The 24,050-nt window shown below is 43.9% G+C and overlaps 1 protein-coding gene across 1 annotated transcript in view; it reads left to right on the top strand.

The window, feature by feature from the left end:
* Window positions 1–24,050, top strand: part of LOC106607065 (E3 ubiquitin-protein ligase SMURF2) — a 60,212-nt gene that overhangs the window by 14,362 nt on the left and 21,800 nt on the right. The window contains exons 2-3 of the mRNA XM_045720310.2: window positions 15,942–15,980; window positions 18,577–18,685. Coding sequence (XP_045576266.1) covers window positions 15,942–15,980; window positions 18,577–18,685 — 148 coding nt within the window. The remainder of the gene's footprint in view (window positions 1–15,941; window positions 15,981–18,576; window positions 18,686–24,050) is intronic.

Genomic DNA, 24,050 nt, shown 5'->3' with positions numbered 1-24,050 from the left:
TCGGGGGAGGGGCCACAAGTGACTGAAGTGTAATGCACTAGGCTACATCTTACGCCCCAAAAAGTTCAAGGAGCTTTTAAACGTGGCTGTCATATAAGTGGCCATAACCCTTCTCTAAGTGAGAGCAAGAAATAAGATCTCAACGTTTTGAGCGTGCCTCCTTATTAACCCCATCTCCCTGCACACTAATCAGAGCTGCCCAGACTTGGAATGATCTCATTATAGCAGCATGGCACAACTCTGCCCACGGCCCTCAATTGCTAAAGCTGGGACAGACATGACACAATGGAGCTAAAGCTGGGACAGACATGACACAATGGTGCTAAAGCTGGGACAGACATGACACAATGGTGCTAAAGCTGGGACAGACATGACACAATGGTGCTAAAGCTGGGACAGACATGACACAATGGAGCTAAAGCTGGGACAGACATGACACAATGGTGCTAAAGCTGGGACAGACATGACACAATGGAGCTAAAGCTGGGACAGACATGACACAATGGAGCGTAGACACGTGTTACACGCTTCAAAACACCCAGTAAAAGCTGTTTATGGTAGACACCTGCACATTATGCCATTTGCTCATGGTTTTTAATCATGGAGCTCAATGTCTGTCAGCGGCACATACAGTGAGCTCCAGGAGTGTTGGGACAGTGACATTATTTTGTTGTTTTGGTTCTGTACTCCGACACATTGGATTTGAATTTATACAATGACTGCGAGGTTAACGTGCAGACTGTCAGCTTTCATTTGAGGGTATTTTCATCCATATCGAGTGAACCATTTAGAGATTACAGCACTTTTTGTACATTTTAAGGGACCGAAAGTATTGGGACAAATTCACTTATGTATATTAAAGTAGTAAAAATGTAAGTATTTGGTCTCATATTCATAGCACACAATGACTACATCAAGTTTGTGACTCTACAGATTTGTTGGAGACATTTGCTGTTTGTTTTGGTTGTGTTTCAGATTATTTTGTGCCTAATATAAATGTATGGTGAATAATGTATTGTGTCATTTTGGAGTCACTTTTATTGTAAATAAGAATGTTTCTAAATACTTACATTAATATGGATGATACAATGATTACTAGGGATGTGCCGATATTTTTTGCCAATACCGATATCCAATATTTTCCTTGCCAAAAAACCCGATACCGATAACCAATATTTTACATTTTAGCGGCCTTTAAGCATTCTAGTATAGTTAACACACACACACACGGATGCAGCGGTCTAAGGCACTGCATCTCAGTGCAAGAGGCGTCACTACAGTCCCTGGTTAGAATCCAGGCTGTATCACATCCAGCCGTGATTGGGAGTCTCATAGGGCGGCGCACAATTGGCCCAGCGTCGTCCGGGTTTGGCCGGGGTAGGCCGTCATTATAAATAAGAATTTGTTCATATGTCCCCATTACCCCAAAAAATTAACAAAGCCTATTTCTTTCACTCACTATGCTGTGTCGTTGTTCATTTATTCAGTCTTTTCATTCTCAACCAGGATTTCATCATACATGTCAAGCAGTGAAGTTTCAGCTCTGTCTGTCCGTGGCCTCTCTTCCTCGGTGCGCACTGTCACTGTTTCCAACTTGTCCAGCTGTGTATGTAACATTTCATGTAAACCCTCTTCTGTGTAGCGCTGTATTTTATACGTATGTACATCGCCATTAAACTAGACATCAGGCCGATGTCGGCATTTTTAGCTAATATCGTCCGATTCCGATATGCTCACTGATATATTTACACTTACATTTTAGTCATTTAGCAGACACTCTTATCCAGAGCGACTTACAGTAGTGAATGCATACACTTCATACATTTAAAAAAAAAAATAATAATAATAATTTTTCTCCGTACTGGTCCCCCATGGGAATCGAACCCACAACCCTGGCGTTGCAAACACCATGCTCTACCAACTGAGCCACACGGGACCATATATTGTGCATCCCTAATGATTAAGGATAATCCGGAATGAATCGTGAGTAATGATGAGCGAGAACGTTAGACGGTGGTATGATATTTGTGCGTCTAACTTTCTCACTCATTACTATTCATGATATGTTCAGGATTATCCATAGTCATGGTAGCATCCACATTATTCTTATTTTCAATACGTGACTCCAAAATGACACAATACATTATTTAGCGTTCATCTCTATTGGCGACAAAATAATTTGAAACTCAACCAAAACAAACCGCAAATGCATCCGACAAATGTGTAGAGTCCCAAGCTTTATGTAGTCATTGTGTGCTATGAATATGGGACCAAATACTTATCTTTTTACTATTTTAATACACAAGTGAATACTTTTGGTCCCCTAAAATGTGGGGACTTTGTACAAAAAGTTATGTCATTTCTCAACAGTTCACCCAATATGGATGAAAATACCCTCAAATGAAAGCTGACAGTCTGCACCTCAGTCATTGTATCATTTCAAATCCAAAGTGCTGGAGTACAGGCCAAAACGACAAAGAATGCATCACTATCCCAATACTTTTGGAGTTCACTGTACCTAATGTTGACAATCAAGGATGACTGGGTCCCCCAAGAATGCATATAAACAGATACACATGTTGTGTGACTAGCCAACATGTTGTGTGTGTGTGTGGACTACATTGTCTCTTTTACTTTGAAAACATGTAATTATTCCCAAATCATTGGCGGTACATAGGGCCTAGGTTACCCTCTTGTTGTGTCTTTACCTATAGGCTTTCAAGGTTAAGGGATGGAGCACATTCATTGTATTACGTTGCTGTTCAGGTGAAAAGAAGAATCAGAGTCTACTCGAGGCAGTGTGATGGTTGGCATGGCCCAAATCGTGGCTTACTCATGATGTAACCCTCCTTTCAAACAGAGTTGTGAAATCATTTTATGAAACAAACTCACAGGGAGGAAAAGGAAGGAAGGGAGCAGCAGTATTTCTCTGCTCCGGGCCGTGGCGGACCTCCATGTCTGTTAAACAGGTTAGTAATATCCCTCTCTCCTCTGTAGCTCTACCCCGGCCTCTCCTCCATTAGTCTACATCAGAAAGTGCAGAGGAGCCAAAGAGCTTTAGAGAGCCATGCAGCCACTCTAAACTGCCCAGTCCGAGCCAACAGTGGTGCAAGCTGGCAGAAGCTGAGTGCTCACTGTTTTGACTCCTCACTAAGCATCAGTGCTGTGGAAGACTTTACTCGACTGGATGACTTCCTCTCAGGCACATTGTATCACACAGTGGAAAAAACACATGTAGGCCTACTTACGCAGGGGTACCAAAAATACAGCAAAAACATGGGGATGAGTTCCTTCTTTTTGGTTCTCAAAATAGTTGGTGTTGACTCCTTATGCAATTACACAAGGCCTCATGGAGGAAAGGGTGATGTAAGATGGATGAAATGTTCTCACACCAAGAATGTCGTCAGCCCATCTGTTTGCATGGTCAGACAGGTTTAGCAGTGAAAGGTTGCTTTACTGACTCTATGTGACTCTTGTCGCTCCCGAGTGGCGCTGCATCTCAGTGCAGTCCCTGGTTCGAATCCAGGTTGTATTACATCCAGCCGTGATTGGGAGTCCCATAGGGCGGCGCACAATTTGCCCAGCGTCGTCTGGGTTTGGCCGCGGTAGACCATCATTGTAAATAAGAATTTGTTCTTATCTGACTTGCCTAGTTAAATAAAGGAGAAATATATTTTTCAGTTTGGCAACATTGAATGCCACCTTCCCCCTGGTAGACGTTCTCTACAGCCCAACCAGACATCATGTCACCTGACTGTACAGGTTCTTAGTTTGAGCTCATCAGAACATGTACAGATCTGTCGTCACTTTTCAACACTGGTGTGTTAAGTATGATAATGAGAGGTTTCTTGGACCATCTCTGATAGTTTACATTTGTTTTTTATCTTTTTGTATGTGGAACATTTTGAGTCCTCTGTAATTCCAACATGCGTGGTCATTTTACAGTGACTGTGTGCCAGATGTCAGCTCCACTGTCCATCAGTGTGTAATAGTAGTCCTGGGGATCCTATTCAGCTGTATTTACTTTGTGGCCGTAATGTACATCACAGCAGGGTTTCTCCCACCTTCCTCTCCATTCCCTAGTTGTTGCAGGGCTCTACGCTGACCTTTTTTATAAAGAGCACGTGTGAGAAATGTAGGCACACGCAAATCAATTTAGGAGCACAATGACAAATATTTGAGATATTAAACCTAGAACTCTTAATTTATCAGCAAAATATTTAAGTGCATATGTGAGTGAAATGATCACACTGTAGAACCCTGTGTTGAGAAGACTTCTCCACTTCTAGAGTGTGGGAGATGAAGCATGTCTTTGAATGCTCCTATGATTTTGAGCCTAGTGAAAATATTTATTCTTAAAAGCCTGCTCTCTGTTTTCCTTATGATCTGAAGTGACAGGTGAGATGATGAGATCTTGGTGGTGTTTTTTCCACATCTAATTTTAAAGATTTTCCTGGCAGCCTCTTCCCTGATCACTCAGCTCCTACCTAGACTCTTAATATCAGCATTTATTTGCCCAGCTGAAGTCTTATCAGATTAGCATATTTACATAAGTGGATTTCCTAAAATGTAAAAATGGCCTTAGATGGATATTTATATTTTCTACCAGTCCATTGGCCCAACCACATTTCCACACTTGTGCTCTGAAGAGTTGGGTTTGATGAAATTCTACTCTGCACTCCCCCACTAACCCCCACCCTGCCCAACTAGGCTACATTCAGGTCTACAGTTAAGTGGTGTGGCAAGGTCTTTAAAAAACAACCCACTTTTGTCCGGAGCAGAGCTAAGTGCACACATAGAGAGGAGAGTCCTGCCCAGCGGCAAACCTACTGAACTGTCCCACTAAGCAGGGCTTTCTGGAGCGTGTGGCACGCTCATGTTAGCACAGCCAGCCCAGGCAAACATACCATGACACACAACACATAGGCCATATAAATGACCTACCCTCATTTAATGTCTACAACTACCCTATAGAATGTCCATGAGGACTTTATTGTACTGTCTCGATTCTCTTTGAACTCTTTTATGTGTGTGTGAGTCATGTTGTCCTGTCACTGTTTCTCTGTGGAGAGGCAATGGAAGCCCCAGCCCCGATAAGACTCACATTCTCTTGGAAGACAGGCCTGGATTTGAGAACCCACCAGCGCCTAATGGGCTGGCTGGAAGCAGAGGGATATTCGCCCTCAAGAGTGGGGAAACCAGGAGATGGATCAGGCTGCAGGAGGAAGCGGATTGGTGATTACAGATTAGGACCTGGTCCACCTCCAACACTTGTTAATCCAAACTCTCTCCCTCTCCCTCTCCTTCCTTCCATCTTTCTTCTCTCTTTTTTTAAGGCGCAGTGAAAGGAGGAGTGGTTGTGGGAAAAGGAAGCCTTTTGTTTACAGAAGAACAATGCTGCGAATGAGAGCGCTCAGTCCTGGAGTCAAAACAGGGCTAGAGACAGGCTGGCAGGCTGGCAGGCTGGCAGGCAGGGGATAGGGGGGGAGGGGGGCTTTCCAGGGAGATGTCAGACTGTCTGGTGGATTGGGTCAGGGCACTGGACTAGGGGAACCAGGTGGAGAGGAAGGGTGGTGCAGGGGTTAGCAGCAGCAGCACTATTGTTTTGGGTCACACAATTATGATTTCACACTGAAAGAGGTTGATTTTGACATGTCCCTCTTTTTCTTTTGTTAAATTCCAGACCTGATTTTGACTTTGGACATGCTGGTAATGGTGGGTTTTTATAAGGCAGTTCTCTTTTCCCACACCCCCACTTCCTCCTCCTCCACAGGCACTCCAGTGTGATGGTTAACCACAGAGCTGTACACCAGGGCAGCACTGTGAATCCCCCTTTTTCCCCACAGCATCCATTTCCCATGTTCCATCCCACTGGGTTATAATTCGAGTGGTAGAGTTTGAGTGTGTGTTTGAGAGAGAGAGCGGGAGATGTGTGGGATCCAGCTGAAGTGCCTCCATTTTGTTTTGGCTAGTGATTGTTTGCTCATTCAGTGTGTCATGTGACCTCTCCCTCCCCAGGTGGCCTGAGTGGCGGGGTGCATTGAGTCCCTGGACACTGCGTCTCTTTGTGTCCAGCCCTGGGAGAGACTCACCCACTTCTCTTTCTCCATAGGTGGAACTTTAACTTTACCCCCAAGCTCTCTGCCTGCCTCTAACCTATCTGTTCATTGATTTTGACCGAGAAGGCCAGGAGGTTGTGGTGTTTGCCTAGTTTGGGCTGTGATTTGGAAACCTATGATGTGACTAATAACCCACTGACTGACTGTCAGACACAAGGAGGATACACAACTCCTCTGCTTCCTATGCTGGAATGCCGGGTTATGTTCCAGTTTAGTCATTAGATATGTTCCACTTGTTTGTTCCTGTCGGTGCCAATGACTCAGGGCTTGTAGGAGGACATTAAGTGATACCACATCTTTAACAGGATATTAAGAGATGAGGCTTCATGGGTCATAAGAGGGAAGTGTGTGTGGGTGGGTTTCTGAATGTGTGTCCAGCTGCAGCTTCAAATTCCTCTCCAGCTGTTTGGTTGTGGGCCATTTAGATAAGAATGTGGAGTAAATGTAGAATGTGTTAGCCTAAAAGGCTTTTGTCATTTATCAGAGTTGCATGTGATCCCAGTTCCCTATGAAGGCTGTGTGGACAGCCTGGTGATGGAGGGAAGGGCGCGCGGCGTGGTTATCATTAGCATTCAAGCTGTGATATACAGCAGCTACACTCATCATTACTCACTTTATCACCCCCACAGATACCTTAGTTGACTGATGTTGCAGCGCCGCGCCTGGTACAAGGCTGACACCATTGAATAACTAACTGTACACTACAAGTCTACTCTGTCCACCCTGTCATATCCACACTCAACTGCTATACAACAATTAGGAATGCCTCTGAGCCCGCCTGTATTATAGTGTGTGTTTGTTTGTGTGTGGTATTCTTCTCCATTACTGTATTCATAGTTTTAAATGTCAACACTCATTACCCTACTCCTCTCCCGTTGTGAGCAGCTCAATTGTGCTGTCCTTCCTCCCTGTCAGTCACACTGCAGTTGTTGGGTCTTTGAGCTGCCGGCAGCGCGACCAGAATGAGAAACAGACACACAGAGAGACCCTTCTCTCAGCCTTGACTCGATACCGCCGTCGCTATGGTGACTGAGGATTTAAGATGCGCCGAGATGCAGAGGGTTACGTGATGTTTTTCCGGAGTGTTTAGTAGGGGCAGACAGGGTGAGAAATGTTTGGAAAATTAGTTTTGCACCAGGGGTGGGTTTTGGACAAGGCTGATATTTTTCCTTCCGCATGGTCATGGCTAGAAGGGAAACTGCTTTTGCCAAATGAACGTCAAAAGTAGAAACGTTTTTCTAACCTTAACCTAATTTTCCTAACCTGCTATGTTAATACTCCTAACCTGCTGCGTAAGTTCTCCTAACCTTCTGTGTAAGTTCTCCTAATCTGTTACGAAAAATATGGCAAAAGCTGTATCCCACCTAGTCAAAACCCTTCCACATGGGTAATAAGGTGGAATTGGGTAGAATGGTCACTTTTTTTGTACCATTTTTGACTCTCCAGCTAGCTCCCTCCCAATCAAACCATTCACCCTTATTCACTTTGGCAAGTACATTACTCGGTTGTGCAAAAAATCGCAACTCCTTGAGAACAGCATTTTGTTAAACGTGGACATGGGAAATAAATTATGTGATTCTAACTAACCAAAATAATGTTTTTTTACATTTCTACATTTTTTTTCCCAGGATTGTGAGTGTAGCGCTTTTTGTGTCTGTGCAAGTGCCCATGATGTTGCATTCTCTATATGTATGCGTGTGTCAAATCAAATTTAATTGGTCACATACACATATTTAGCAGATGTAATTGCTGGTGTAGCGAAATGCTTGAAGTGTGTGTGTGTGTGTGTGTGTGTGTGTGTGTGTGTGTGTGTGTGTGTGTGTGTGTGTGTGTGTGTGTGTGTGTGTGTGTGTGTGTGTGTGTGTGTGTGTGTGTGTGTGGCCATGTTTATGTGCCTGGATGGAGAGAGCTATATATTTGTCAGTGTGTGAGTATGAGAAAGTGCGCCCGGCGTGACCAATAAAAATAGATTTACGATGCCGCCCTGTAGGTGCAAGCTGGCCGGTTTCCTTTTCTTAGGGAAGGCTCCTGTCATCAGGACAGACTTCCTATAAACCCATACATTTAAAGAATTCTGTGTGCTGGCAGGAAATGGGGACAATCATTTAACTTTGTCATTAAACAAAGCTATCGTTATAGAAAGTAGATTCAATGGGGGTGTTTCGTAGGTTGGATCATATGGCTAATATATTTCTGTCAGCGATATGGTGTTTGCCATGTTTCTTCAGTGGCTTATGGACCGTTTAATGCAATATTCTGTGTTGGTGAGATGGGATGTCCAACCATTCTGTTTCTCCAGGATGGTTCTCTGACTGTCCCCCCACAGTTCTCTTCCTTGCTCAACATTCAGATCCTTCTCTATTTAGAGAAGTCGTTTCTATTTAGAAACGACCTGTAACTACACTACGTCACCAAAAGTATGTGGACACCACAAATTAGTGGATTCTGCTGTTTCAGCCACACCGTTGCTGACAGGTGTACAAAATCAAGCACACAGCCATGCAGTCTCCATAGACAAACATTGGCAGTAGAATGGCCCGTACTGAAGAGCTCAGTGACTTTCAGTTCATCAAATTTCTGCCCTTCTAGAGCTCAACTGTAAGGGTTGTTATTGTGAAGTGGAAACGTCTAGGAGCAACAACGGCTCAGCCGCGAAGTGGTAGGCCACACAAGCTCACAGAACGGGACCGCCGAGTGCTGAAGCGCGGCGCATGTAAAAATCGTCCTTAGTTGCAACACTCACTACATAGTTCCAAACTGCCTCTGGAAGCAACGTCAGCACAAGAACTGTTCATCTGGAGCTTCATGAAATGGGTTTCCATGGCTGTGCAGCCGCACACAAGCCTAAGATGACTATGCACAATGCCAAGTGCCGGCTGGAGCGGTAAAAAGCTTCCCGCCTTTGGACTCTGTAGTAGAGGTCGACCGATTATGATTTTTCAATACCGATTATTGGAGGACCCAAAAGATGCCGATTCTTTTTTTTAATTTTTATGTGTAATAATGACAATTACAACAATACTGAATGAACACTTATTTTAACTTAATATAATACATCAATAAAATCAATTTAGCCTCAAATAAATAATGAAACATGTTCAATTTGGTTTAAATAATGCAAAAACAAAGTGTTGGAGAAGAAAGTAAAAGTGCAATATGTGCCATGTAAGAAAGCTAATGTTTAAGTGCTTTGCTCAGAACATGGGAACATATGAAAGCTGGTGGTTCCTTTTAACATGAGACTTCAATATTCCCAGGTAAGAAGTTTTAGGTTGTAGTTATTATAGGAATTATACGATTTGTACGATCTGTACGATTTGTATTTCATATACCTTTGACTATTGGATGTTCTTATAGGCACTTTAGTATTGCCAGTGTAACAGAATAGATTTCGTCCCTCTCCTCGCTCCTACCTGGGCTCGAACCAGGAACACATCAACAACAGCCACCCTCGAAGCAGTGTTACCCATGCAGAGCAAGGGAAACAACTACTCCAAGTCTCAGAGCGAGTGACGTTTGAAACACTATTAGCGCACACCCCGCTAACTAGCTAGCCATTTCACATCGGTTACACCAGCCTAATCTTGGGAGTTGATAGGCTTGAAGGGGTGGGTATAATTTGTGGAACGTTCCAACAGGAATCTGTTCCAAAAAACATAAAGTAAAAGGTTGCCAACCAACAACGCATACAAAGTAGCAACGCATACAAACCTAGCTAACAAGCTGCCGAATAGGCATCACCTCACCACGTAGCTTATTCTTAGTGTTTGTCCATAGGCAACCAGAGTGAGGACAGACATTTTTCGGAATAAACGTGATGAGTGAAAAACGCAATGAAATAGACCACCCTACCCGGTATCTTATTCTGCCGCTATACAACTTTGTATGCGTTGTTTTTTGGCAACCTTGTTATTTACTAAGTTTTTAGAACAGCCTGTTGGAACGTTCCACAAATTATACCCACCCGGCTTGAAGTCATAAACAGCGCAATGCTTGAAGCACAGCGAAGAGCTGCTGGCAAAACGCACGAAAGTGCTCTTTGAATGAATGCTTACGAGCCTGCTGGTGCCTACCACCGCTCAGTCAGACTGCTCTATCAAATCATAGACTTAATTATAATATAATAAACACACAGAAATACGAGCCTTAGGTCATTAATATGGTTGAATCCGGAAACTATCATCTCGAGAAAAAAAAAGTATTTTCTTTCAGTGAAATACGGAACCGTTCCGTATTTTATCTAACGGGTGGCATCCCTAAGTCTAAATATTCCTGTTACATTGCACAACCTTCAATGTTATGTCATAATTATGTAAAATTCTGGCAAATTAGTTCGCAGCGAGCCAGGCGGCCCAAACTGTTGCATATACTCTGACTCTGCGTGCAATGAACGCAAGAGAAGTGACACAATTTCATGTTAGCAGGCAACATTAAGTAAATATGCAGGTTTAAAAATATATACTTGTGTATTGATTTTAAAGAAAGGCATTGATGTTTATGGTTAGGTACATTGGTGCAACGACTGTGCTTTTTTGCAAATGCGCTTGTTAAATCATCACCTGTTTGTCGAAGTAGGCTGTGATTCAATGAGAAATTAACAGGCACTGCATCGATTATATGCAACGCAGGACACGTTAGATAAACTAGTAATATCATCAACAATGTGTAGCTAACTAGTGATTATGTTAAGATTGATAGTTTTTTACAAGATAAGTTTAATGCTAGCTAGCAACTTACCTTGGCTTCTTGCTGCCCTCCCATAACAGGTAGTCAGCCTGCCATGCAGGCTCCTCGTGGAGTGCAATGTAAGGCAGGTGGTTAGAACATTGGACTAGTAACCGGAAGGTTGCAAAAACGAATCCCCCCTGAACAAGGCAGTTAACCCCCGTTCCTAGGCCGTCATTGAAAATAAGAATGTGTTCTTAATCTGACTTGCCTGGTTAAATAAAGGTGAGAGAAAAACATTTTTTATCAGCAAATCGGTGGCCAAAAATACCGATTACCGATTGTTACGAAAACTTAATCGGCCCTAATTAATCGGCCTTTCCGATTAATCGGTCGACCTCTACTCTGGAGCGGTGGAAATGCGTTCTCTGGAGTGATGAATCACGTTTCACCATCTGGGAGTCCAACGAATGAATCTGGGTTTGGTGGATGCCAGGAGAAAGTTACCAGCCACAATGCATAGCACCAACTGTAAAATTTGGTGGAGGAGGAATAATGGTTTGGGGCTGTTTTTCATGGTTCGTGCTAGGCCCCTTAGTTCCAGTGAAGGGAAATCGTATTGCTACACCATACCATGGCATTCTAGACGATTCTATGCTTCCAACTTTGTGGCAACAGTTTGGGGAAGGCCCTTTACTGTTTCAGCATGACAATGCCCCTGTGCATAAAGCGAGGTCCATACAGAAATGGTTTGTCAAGATCGGTGTGGAAGAACTTGACTGGCCTGCTCAGAACCCTGACCTCAACCCCATCGAACACTTTTGGGATGAATTGGAACGCCGACTGCGAACCAGGCCTAATCGCCCAACATTAGTGTCCGACCTCACTAATGCTCTTGTGGCTGAATGGAAGCAAGACCCCGCAGCCATGTTCCAACAACTAGTGGAAACCCTTCCCAGAAGAGTGGAAGCTGTTAGAGCAGCAAAGGTGGGACCAACTCCATATTAATGTCCATGATTTTGGAATGATATGTTCGATGAACACGTGTCCACATACTCTCGGTCATGTAGTGTATGTAACACCATGAGAAGTATTAAACAACCATCATCGGGGAAACATTTAAGAGCGTGGCTGTTTGACATTCAGATTTACACACAAGAGGCAAGTGCTCAGCTACCATGGGAAAGAGCCCTTGAGAAATCACTAACTAACCAAAATGAGGCCACAAGGAGTGACAGTGAGATACAAACCAAGGGTCCCATAACCCTTTGTGTTCATGTAAGATTCAATAACTCACTGAACCCTCTCCCTGTAAAAGTATAAAGCAGAGCCGAATGATTCAGTCCTCCGTCCCATAAGGGGTGACACCCCTGAAGAGAGGACCGGGACACCCTGTACCGTCTAGCAGGTCCATCTCTGGGCTCCAACTGCAGCTGGTCTGTCCATCCGTCCAAGGGGGAAGCCTGCTGAGCCGCTGGCATAGAGCCCGATCCGACCACGGCGTTCCCTTTCCTGCGGTCAACCAGCGCTCACATTATCTGGAGCCCGCCATGTTTAGCAACGGTAGGTTCATTTAGCTGCCCTTCTCCAGGGAAACCCATCAGACCGTCAGGGCCGGACTCACAGAAATATGTGTACATCATTATAGTTTACATCCGGTCTTCACTCTCTGGTTTACTACGTGATCAGTCAGACTATCTGCTCAATACCTGCATACATTGACCTGCCTATCCTACCACTTATATTGGTGGTTAGGCTATATATTGACTGAAAGAGAGGCAGTTGGCCCATGGTGTCTGAGTTTACGCTTGTCTGTATGTAATGTAGGTCCCTAGAAAACCTGTTTTATTTTTTTTTACTGATTCCGTATTCTCAGTTTAGTTTTTCAAGGTTTCTGTTTTCACCTGTTTTTTTTTTCTTCAGGTTTTCACTCTCAAAATCAACCTTTTTTTTTAAAATTGAACATCCAATTTAACAATGCTTAAACCACATCAGGAGACCACTTGAGGTCTGTGACATTTTTATAAATGTAGATTTTTTGGGTGTAGCGCATAGCAAGAGGCTATTATTTAGTGTTATTTCTGGAGTGTATGTGATGGTAGAATTTGCTAAACAAATTTTTACATTTTATTTATTTCACCTTTATTTAACCAGGTAGGCCAGTTGAGAACAAGTTCTCATTTACAACTGCGACTTGGCCAAGATAAAGCAAAGCAGTGCGACACAAACAACAACACAGAGTTACACATGGAATAAATACCCACTACATTGATGCAAATAATCCATTTAAGCATAGGTTACTTTGCAGTTAACATTTAATTGAGAAGGTTTTTTGGAAAGCCTTTCCATCTACCAGAAGACTTTTCATTAGCATCTTCGCTAACGACTACACAAAGTGGTAGACGCGCTCACTGCGCATACACAGATGGGGAATTCTCGTTAACTCATCAGAAAGTTGCAGGAAATACATATCACTGATGTATTCTGTTCATGTCTTATGTATGATAAGCTTGCTCAAATTAATAAATGTTCAATACATTTGGTTGATTCCCTACTAAGTTCAATAAAACAATTTATATGGTTGAATTCTGTTTTAATGTCTGGATACTGTGATTCCATTCCCGTTCTCCTCGTGGCAGATTTTATAGGGCCCTAGTAATGAGAACTCCTCATGTTCTGATGGTTGGCTTACATTGGATGATGATTGCTGCCCGGTGCTCTATTCATGTGCTGCAGTCTATCTCATCATTGGCTTCTCTGCTGCCATTGTCTGGTTATCTCTGTAATTTCAGTGGTTTTGTCTTGGGTCCGCTGTGCTCGGCTGTAATTCGGCCTGTTCTATATTTTACATGTATAAGTGTAGTGTTGTTTTCCTGCTGTATTGATGGCTAGGTTTAATGTATGCTTACAGAAGGCCCGTTGGTTTTCATGTCCCGGTCAGAGGGACATTACTGCAAGTTCTGGTGTTCCGTGATGTGTCATTTCTCTACCACAGTCAGACAGGCCTATTGTGTCACCGGCCTCCTCTCTCTTCCCTCTTCCTCTCTCCCAGTTTACATTTGGCTATATGAGACTCACCATTGCCCTTTCTCACTGGGACTCCCTGTAACGTTTTAACTGTTCATGTCCATCTCTTGTAGCTTTGCTCCGCTGCAGCTGTGAAAATACAGAAAATTACCAGCTTTGAGAGTCCATTTCTTTTGATTAAATCATCTACTTTTGAGAAACACACTATGTAGCTAGTTTTCAGGACCCAGCGTATGTCGTTCTGCCCGTATTTGGTTGTAAAAGAAACAAGACCTGAATAGTGCTATCACAGAGTGTTGTTACCTGATTCTTACAACTCCTCACCCCCTCACAGCACCCCACACCCCGACATTCTCTCTCTCTCACACCTCTCTGCCTGTAAATAATTAATTAGATCACTGGAGCTAGAGCGGGTGTGCAGAGCGAGGTGTTGTGGACCCTTTCAGGGGCCTGTGGTGTGTGTGATGACTGGCATACAGTGTCTGTGTGAGACTGACTGAAAGAGATGCATACCAGATGTTTGAGTAATGAGGTGGGTTTCACTGGAACGGAACACATTCCAGGGATGTTTGCTGGAAGAAATTCTTCCTCGTCTGTCGAGCATGTTCTCCCTTCCCATCCCCCAAGAGGGTTTAGATTCGGTTAAGACCTATTTTTCTCCCTCCTCTCCATCTTAATGGTGTAATTTTCATTAAACCCAGAAACCCTTTGTGTGTGCTGAGTGTATCAGTAAACACCATGTGTAGATGTTTGTGTTTCACACTGCGGTCTGTGATTTGTGTGTTTAATTCAGTCCATGGCACTTTTAAATGGTGTTCTGTTCCCTCTCATACGTTGTTTCAGCTCAGACCTAAATTGATTTAGGAGTCAGGTTATGTTTCACATGCAGTGTAAGCACTGTGGTTCTCCCTGTGTTTAGCTGTGGGTGGGTGGGGAGGGGCAGATGAATAGCGGTGGTTGTAGATTCAATGGCTTAGGCTGCTGTCTGCCCCTATGTGCCTGCCTTTGTTTATTTGTGTTAGCAAAGTAAAGTCTGGACACACCTACATGTGAGCGGGTCTCTGTAGAGAAAAGACACACAAACGGCCTCGGGGCCCGCCAGACATGAGACAGATTTCATCTCTCAAAGATCTGAAATCGACTCACATGGCAACTATGGACAGCTGTCGCACCGCAGCTGGCGTCTATGGGGGTGGTATTGAATGGCGGTGGTAGTGAGCATAGTGGGTGGATTTTGATCAGTGGGATGTGACCGGGATGGCCCAAAAAATACATAGACCAAATACACAAAGGTAATTGAAGTACAATAGAAAGGCCATTCTTGCCTGTGTCTGTACTGAAGCGGACCAGAGGGACTGGGCTTGGGCCGGGTCTGAGTAAGTGACTGAGTGTGTGTCGGTGGCTCCAGACACCCAGTTGGCCGTTCATCCAGGCCCAGTGGAGGGTGTTTAAGTGGCTTTGCCTCATTGCCTCAGCAGCCCCTCCATGATTCTCACTGGGGATCTGTCCAATCTACTGCTCTGCTGCTGCAGGCTGGCTGCTGTGGGGAAGAATATGCCCCTCCCTTTTAATAGTTCATATTGAATTAATGTGCGTATGCCCTATGATTCAGCATGTCGCCAACAAGTGCCCATATGCACTATCGTCAAGTTACTTTCTTGGTTGAGTTGCTGTTAATCAACTACTATAGCTATAAAGCATGTTGATGTGGGTCTATTTTCTGGAGCGGAACAGGAGAGTTCCTCATGTCATTGAGTCATCACCTGGTTGTCAACTTATGATCAGTACACACACTCAAATGTAGAGATATAGGCTCTGGCACAATCCAGTCTGGCTAAAGATATATGTTCATGTGTTTTCTCTATCACCTGAAAGTCACATTACTTGTCTTACATTACACATTATAGAAGAAATGCTCTTGCTGCTTATGTAATGTAGCCAAGGCTATCCATATCCAAGATGGAGCGCTTTTCGATTCAGTTCCCTGAGCAACAGTGTATCACTTCAGCCCTGCACAAACCTCTCCCTTGGCAGTGATGTAACCACACGATCACAACAGCCTGTCAGTGTGTAATATGTGTCTATCTGCAACGATTAAAAATAACACCTCATTCTCCTCTTCTCTTTCAGTCCTCTGCGCCAAAAACCTGGTGAAGAAAGATTTCTTTCGTAAGTAACCCAGTGAAAGCTGTGTTTCTGATCCTCGACTCCATGTTAAATGGCATTATAGTTTCATAGTCAGGGGGCTTGAGGGCTTTGATGTCTGCAGTGTGAGATATAAGTATCCCCCGTGAGAAATGTGAAATGTGGGTCAGTTTGAGCTGAAAAGAGGGCCTGCTGCCAGCTACTAGAGTTCCCTACCAGCAGAACGCCATGCTAACACACTTATTAATCAGCCACAACACTACACCAGCAAAGAGGAAAGGGTTAGTACCCTGTAATGTTACTACTGATATGTTTGTGGGGAGAAAGATGAGCTCACCACGTCACAATGATGTAGCTTATTATCAATATTAGCCAATAAAACTAGGACTATTTTATTCCCTTTGTTTCATTGACATTTCATGCATTGAGTCAGACAGGTCTGAAACATCTCTTAACTTCTTGCGGATTATTGGGACGCTAGCGTCCCATCTGGCCAACATCCGGTGAAATTGCAGAGCGTGAAATTCAAATTAAATTACTATAAATATTTAAGTGCAATGCATCAAAATAAAGCTTAACTTGTTGTTAATCCACCTGCCGTGTCAGATTTCAAAAAGGCTTTACGGCGAAAGCAAACCATGCGATTATCTGAGGACAGCGCCCAGCACACAAATGCATAACAAATCATTTTCAACCAGGGAGTTGCTAAACAAAAGTGAGAAATAGCGATATAATATATGCCTTACATTTGAAGATCTTCTTCTGTTGGCATTCCAAAAGGTCTGTTAGATTTCAAATGGTCCTTTTGTTCAATAAAGTCCTTCTTTATATCCATAAAAACTCAGTTTAGCTGGCGCTCTTCAGTCAATAATCCACTTAGTTTCCCTCCTTCAAAATGCATACAAAATGAATCCCAAACATTACCAATAAACTTATCCAAACAAGTCAATCAACGTTTATAATCAAACCTTAGGTACCGTAATACGCAAATAAACGATAAAATTTAAGACGGAGAATCGTTATTGTCTTTACCGGAGATAAACAAAAAGAACGCGCTCTCTCGGCCATGCGCTTGGAAACACCACAGCCAAAATGGGAGCCACTTAAAAAAACTACAACTTCTCCCACATTTTTCCAAAAACCAGCCTGAAACTGTTTCTAAAGACTGATGACATCTAGTGGAAGCCCTAGGAACTGCAACCAGGGACGATTTCACCCTATTATAAAAGTGCCAGCCATTGAAATCAGTGGTATGCTGAATTTTTTGTTGTTGTTGATGGTTTGTCCTCGGGGTTTCGCCTGCCATTTCAGTTCTGTTATACTCACAGACATTATTTTGACAGTTTTAGAAACTTTAGCATGTGTTCTATCCAAATCTACCAATTATATGCATATCCTAGCTTCTGGGCCTGAGTAGCAGGCAGTTTACTTTGGGCACGCTTTTCATCCGGACGTCAAAATACCGCCCCCTTTCCCAAAGAAGTAAAGGATCGGACCCTTTTTTTCAATTTTCGCCTGAAATGACATACCCAAATCTAACTGCCTGTAGCTCAGGACCTGAAGCAAGGATATGCATATTCTTAATACCATTTGAAAGGAAACACTTTGAAGTTTGTGTAAATGTGATGTTAATGTGGGAGAATATAACACACTTAATCTGGTAAAAGATAATTCCATCATCAGAGAAAGGTCACAATGTATTATTCGCAATTTCGATTCTGGCCACTAGATGACAGCAGTGTTTGTGTACATTTTTAGACTGATGCAATGAACCATTGCATGTCTGTTCAAAATGTTGTATTAAGTCTGCCCAAATGTGCCTAATTGGGGCAATTCTGTAGAGGTTAAGTATGGGATATCAATAAAACGTTTATACCGTAATGTAATGCTAGTCCATTTCAGAGTGAAACAGCACAGCATTTCAGTGTATGCTAGGTGTCCATAGTGGCCCCAGTGTTTGGGTGTGCTTGGGTCAGGCTGTCATGGAGAGTGAGTGTGTTAAGGTCCCTCACTCAGGTGGTTTCTCTGGTGCCCATTCCTCCCATTCCAGCACTCAGGGGCTGAGTAAACACTCACTCAGTCAGGGCCTGGGTGGAGAGAACTCTGCCTTGTGTGGCAGCAAGGCAGGCTTGTCTCTGTGGGATAGTGTGTTTATGTATACGGAGAGATGTATTTCTAAGTGCAGTTTTGTTTTGTTTGTGTGGGCCTGCATTGCATATGTGTGTGTGTGTGTGTGTGTGCTGTGAGCTTGTGTGTCCATCACACCCAGGCTATGTGCAGGTAAATGTCATCCAACAGGTCCCTCAGGTCTGTCTATTAGTGTCAATGTCATTTCCACCCGTATCTCCAGATATCTGTCACTCGGCTCAGGTTCAGTCACACTATCAGATTCACACATCAGCCATTCCTATACTGTCATAGAATGTTATTCATCAAAGGTAGTTTTCTTCAGATGACCTCTTTTCCCTGTTTCAGAAACCGGATAGTCTCACTTCCATAATGAAATCATAAAATAATGATGGCGTGATCCCTGTAACATTTTCTCCTAGTACAGCCTGTCCTTGGCCAGGCCAGTGTGCTGAGGCAGAGTGTGTGTGTGTGTGTGTGTGTTCCCCTGCAGGCCTCCCTGATCCCTTTGCCAAAGTGGTGGTGGATGGCTCAGGACAATGTCACTCCACAGACACCGTGAAGAACACCCTCGACCCCAAGTGGAACCAGCACTACGACCTGTGAGTCCTCATCACTCAACCAACATAATGGATAGTGCAGAGCTTGCGCTTGACATACCATCCATATAGAAGCAGCTGTGACTAGATGTGAAACCGTGTATCTAACAGAAACCTTACCTTAACCTGCTGATTTAGTAATGAACCAGCATTCAGCTGAACTGCGGCCCCTCTCTATAACTATCACCAGTGCCCTCTATGCTATATCTACACCAGTGGAGGCTGCTGAGGGGAGGACAACGCATAATAATGGCTGGAACAGCGCGACTGGAATGGCTTCAAACACATGGAAGCCATGCGTTTGATGTATTTGATACCATTCCGCTCCAGCCATTACCATGAGCCCGTCCTCCCCAATTAAGGTGCCACCAACCTCCTGTGATCTACGCATTCCCTCACCCAACTCCAATGTGCCAAGTGGACATCAGGGATGTGTCAGACATTGATTCTCCAGGATCTGAATGCCTTACAGTAAGCTGTGTTTATGTCTGTCCTCTCACTTATCTGTAGGCCAGCAATGACAACTCCACTGGGGTAGTTAACGTGAAAAAGAAAAACATTTAAATAGAACCGTGGGGAGGGAAACTAATCTCAGAAGCCTTTTACCTTTTGGACAGAAATATGTGCATGTCTTGTTGCACCCATGTTGCTTTTCCCAAAGACTGCTTGTCTTGTGAAAACAACCTGGGAAAAGAGTGGGGGAGTGAAAGTTTCCAGTATTTGCCCAGTGTTTATCCAGCCGTCACGCGTAGCTAACAGAAAGAGGAAGCACATGTCTCCGTTTGTTTGGTTACTCAGGATACCAGACCCTCTTCCAACATGGCTGTTTAATTAGCTGTTCATGTCCTGTTTGACAGGAGGGAAACACAGCCCTCAGTCAGTCAGTCAGTCTGTCCCACTGTGGAGGAGAGAGAGTGCAGGACATGGTGATGGATGGGAGGACATCAACCTGTGTGCTCCCAAGACGAAGCCAAACGCACGCGCACACACCTCTCCAGTTTAGTTTTTTTCACCTGGAACCTGCCTGTGTTTCTTCCTGTTAATGACTATGTTAAACCTTTAGGTGCCCTCCCTCTGTGTGTCAGGGTTAAGGATTACTACTCCATGCTAAGGCACATGGACTCTCCTCAGTGTGTGGAGTCTAATTGACTGAGGGTAGCTGAGCACACTCACACATATTCAAATGGTGTCTGAAACACCTGGTGCTCACGCTCAGCAGAGCCAGAAAAGCCTTTGCTTAGTTGGCACTGAAGCTTTTTTCCATTGGTTGTATGTGCACAGCATGAGGAAGTGTATGTGCTCATGGCAACATTGACACGTCAGGGCCTCCTCAGTGGTGCTGTCAGTGGTCAGACCAACAGACTGGCCCGTGACCGCTGACCCCAGCCAGAATTGTTGCGGAAGTGGCCTGTATGCCAAGGATAGCAGACTGTGTCTCGCTGGCAAACTGCCTCTCCTCGACTCCTATCCAGCCCAGTTAAAGTATGTGGAGCAGACAGACTGGACTGTAATACGGCTCTGTAGCCCTATTAGGGACAAACCAGGGGACAAACCTTGGTTTGTTGTTCAGTTTCTTGTTCAGCACGCTTCAAACTACATTTATACTAAGAAGTATAATATGTTAATGAATATGTCAAATAACATTTGATTTGTCACATGCTTCGAAAACAACAGGTGTAGACTAACAGTGAAATGCTTACTTACGGGCCCTTCCCAACAACACAGAGAGAAAGAAAATATAGAAATAATAGACACGTAATAATAAATACACAATGCGTAACGATAACTTGGCTATATACATTGGGTACCAGTACCAAGTCGTTGTGCAGGGGTACGAAGTATTTGAGCTAGATATGTACATAGGTATAAAGTGACTAGGCAACAGGATAGATAATATACAGTAACAGCAGCGTAAGTAATGAGTCAAACGAGTTAGTGCAAAAAGGCTCAATGCAGGTAGTCCAGGTTGGTTAACTATTTGTCTTGGGGGTAGAAGCTGTTCAGGGTCATGTTGGTTCCAGACTTTGTTCATCGGTACTGCTTGCCGTGCAGTAGCAGAGAGTCTATGACTTGGGCGACTGGAGTCTTCGACAGTTTTGAAGGCCTTCCCATGACTGGCAACTGCTTGGCATCCGACTGCAATGTGCTACAGGGGGTAGTGTGAACGGCCCAGTACATCACTGGGGCCGAGTTCTCTGGCGTCCAGGTCCTGGATGGCGCCTTGCAGTCAGATGCCAAGCGGTGGTGCAGCTGTATAACCTTTTGAGGATCTGAGGGCCCACGCCAAATCTTTTCAGCCTCCTGAGTGGGAAGAGGTGTTGTCATGCCTTCACGACTGTGTTGGTGTGTGTGGACCATGATAATTCCACCACTCCACTACAGCCCTGTGGATGTGGATGGGGGCATGTTTAGCCCTCCGTTTCCTGTATTCGGCCCTCCGTTTCCTGTTTTCTGGCACCATACTTCCAAATCTCGGACCTTCTCTCTATAGGCTGTCTCATCGTCATCGCTGATCAGGCCAACCACCGTCGTGTCGTCAGCAAACTTAATGATGGTGTTGGAGTTGCGCGCGGCCATGCCATGCAGTAGCGGGCGAACAGGGAGTACAGGAGGGGACTAAGCACGCACCCCTGAGGGGCCCCCGTGTTGAAGGTTAGCATGGCGGATGTGTTGTTGCCTACCCCCACCACATGGGGGTGGCCCGTCAGGAAGTCCAGGATCTAGTTGCAAAGGGAGGTGTTCAGTCCCAGAGTCCTCTTACATCTAGACGTTCCGCTAGCGGAACACCTGCTCCAATATCCAATGATAGGCGTGGCGCGAATTACAAATTCCTCAAAAATTCCAAAACTTCAATTTTTCAAACATGACTATTTCACAGCATTTTAAAGACAAGACTCTCCTTTATCTAACCACACTGTCCGATTTCAAAAAGGCTTTACAGCGAAAGCAAAACATTAGATTATGTCAGCAGAGTACCAAGCCTGAAATAATCAGACACCCATTTTTCAAGCTAGCATATAATGTCACAAAAACCCAGAAGACAGCTAAATGCAGCACTAACCTTTGATGATCTTCATCAGATGACACACCTAGGACATTATGTTATACAATACATGCATGTTTTGTTCAATCAAGTTCATATTTATATCAAAAAACAGCTTTTTACATTAGCATGTGACGTTCAGAACTAGCATACCCCCCCGCAAACTTCCGGGGAATTTGCTAACAATTTACTAAATTACTCACGATAAACGTTCACAAAAAGCATAACAATTATTTTAAGAATTATAGATACAGAACTCCTCTATGCACTCGATATGTCCGATTTTAAAATAGCTTTTTGGTGAAAGCACATTTTGCAATATTCTAAGTACATAGCCCAGCCATCACGGGCTAGCTATTTAGACACCCGGCAAGTTTAGCCTTCACCAAAATCAGATTTACTATTATAAAAGTTTGATTACCTTTTGTTGTCTTCGTCAGAATGCACTCCCAGGACTGCTACTTCAATAACAAATGTTGGTTTGGTCCAAAATAATCCATCTTTATATCCGAATAGCGGCGTTTTGTTCGTGCGTCCCAGACACTATCCGAAATGGTAAATCAGGGTCGTGCGCATGGCGCAATTCGTGACAAAAAAAATCTAAATATTCCATTACCGTACTTCGAAGCATGTCAACCGCTGTTTAAAATCAATTTTTATGCAATTTATCTCGTAAAAAAGCGATAATATTCCGACCGGGAATCTCCTTTTCGGCAAACAGAGGAAAAATCACAAAGACGGGGGCGGCCAGGGCACACGCCTAAGCCCACAGTCCCTTGATCGGCCACTTGAGAAAGGCGATAATGTGTTTCAGCCTGGGGCTGGGATGACGACATTCTGTTTTTTCCCGGGCTCTGAGTGCCCATGGAAGACGTAGGAAGTGTCACATTAGAGCAGAGATCCTTTGTAAAAGATAGAGATGGCAAAGAAGTTCAAGAAATGGTCAGACAGGCCACTTCCTGTAAAGGAATCTCTCAGGTTTTGACCTGCCATTTGAGTTCTGTTATACTCACAGACACCATTCAAACAATTTTAGAAACTTTGAAGTGTTTTCTATCCAAAGCCAATAATTATATGCATATTCTAGTTACTGGGCAGGAGTAGTAACCAGATTAAATCGGGTACGTATTTTATCCAGCCGTGAAAATACTGCCCCCTAGCCATAACAGGTTAATGATCAACTTGGAGGGCACTATGGTGTTGAACGCTGAGCTATAGTCAATGAACTGTATGCATGGTTCTGTGTTGCTTGCCTCGAAGCGAGCATAGAAGGCATTTATCTCGTCTGGAAAAGCTCACGTCACTGGGCAGCTCGTGGCTGGGTTTCCCTTTGTACCCCATGATAGTTTGCAAGCCCTGCCGCATCCAACGAGCGTCAGAGCCGTTGTAGTAGGATTCAATCTTAGTCTGTATTGACAAATTTCCTGTTTGATGGCACGTTAGAGGTTGTAGCAGATTTTCTTATAAGCGTCCGGAATACTGTCCTGCTCCCTGAAACTGGCAGCTCTAACCTTAAGCTCAGCGTGGATGTTGCACTTATTAATGATGCCGGTGACTGATGTGGTAACCTCCTCAATTTTATTGGATGAATCGCTTAGCATATTACAGCCTGTGCTAGCAAAACAGTCCTGTAGCTTAGCATCTGCTTCGTCGGATCACTTCCGTATTGTGCACGTCACTGATATATAATGATGAGATGTTAATGAATCTCCTATACCTTCATAGATACAAGTATTGGGATGAAAAGACACATGCACAATGTTGTGTTCCCATAGCCTGGCCCAGGCCCTTGTCCCTCTCTGTCCCATCTCTGCAGCTATGGGGACAGGGGGAACAGGTGGCGGTAGTGTCCCCAGGGCCCAGCTGGTCCTGTTCTGCCTGCTGAGGAAGTGTGACAGCCTGGCCTGCCTAGCACCAACTGCCATGCAATATGCCATATACTGTACCTCAACCAACCAGAGACATAACATAGAGATGGCCTAAGAGGAGAAACTCTTATCTTATTACAAGTAATCATATTATCTGAGAGTTTGATATGTTTGGCATGTGTATAGTGTATGTAAACATACTGTATCTTGTTTTGAAAAGCTTAATCCAATGTCTAGTCTACTGCCCTTATTATTTGATACAATAATCATATCCAGATCTGTGTTGGAGGTAATAATTCCCCCCTACAAATCTGTCCTGCATTCTAATGCTCTCAGATAGCACCCCAGACAGGCATTTGGCTTCCACTCAAAATGTCCAGACATCTTACTCATAGCGCCATTGTTTCACATCCCTTTAGTTTCGGTAAGCAGCATGATAATTATAGTGGGATGCAGT

This window comes from Salmo salar, chromosome 06 (assembly GCF_965601325.2).
Source record: "Salmo salar chromosome 06, fSalSal1, whole genome shotgun sequence".
Classification (NCBI taxonomy): Eukaryota; Metazoa; Chordata; class Actinopteri; order Salmoniformes; family Salmonidae; genus Salmo; species Salmo salar.
The sequence above is the reverse complement of the archived record's forward strand: the minus strand, read 5'-3'. Positions and strand labels throughout refer to the sequence as shown.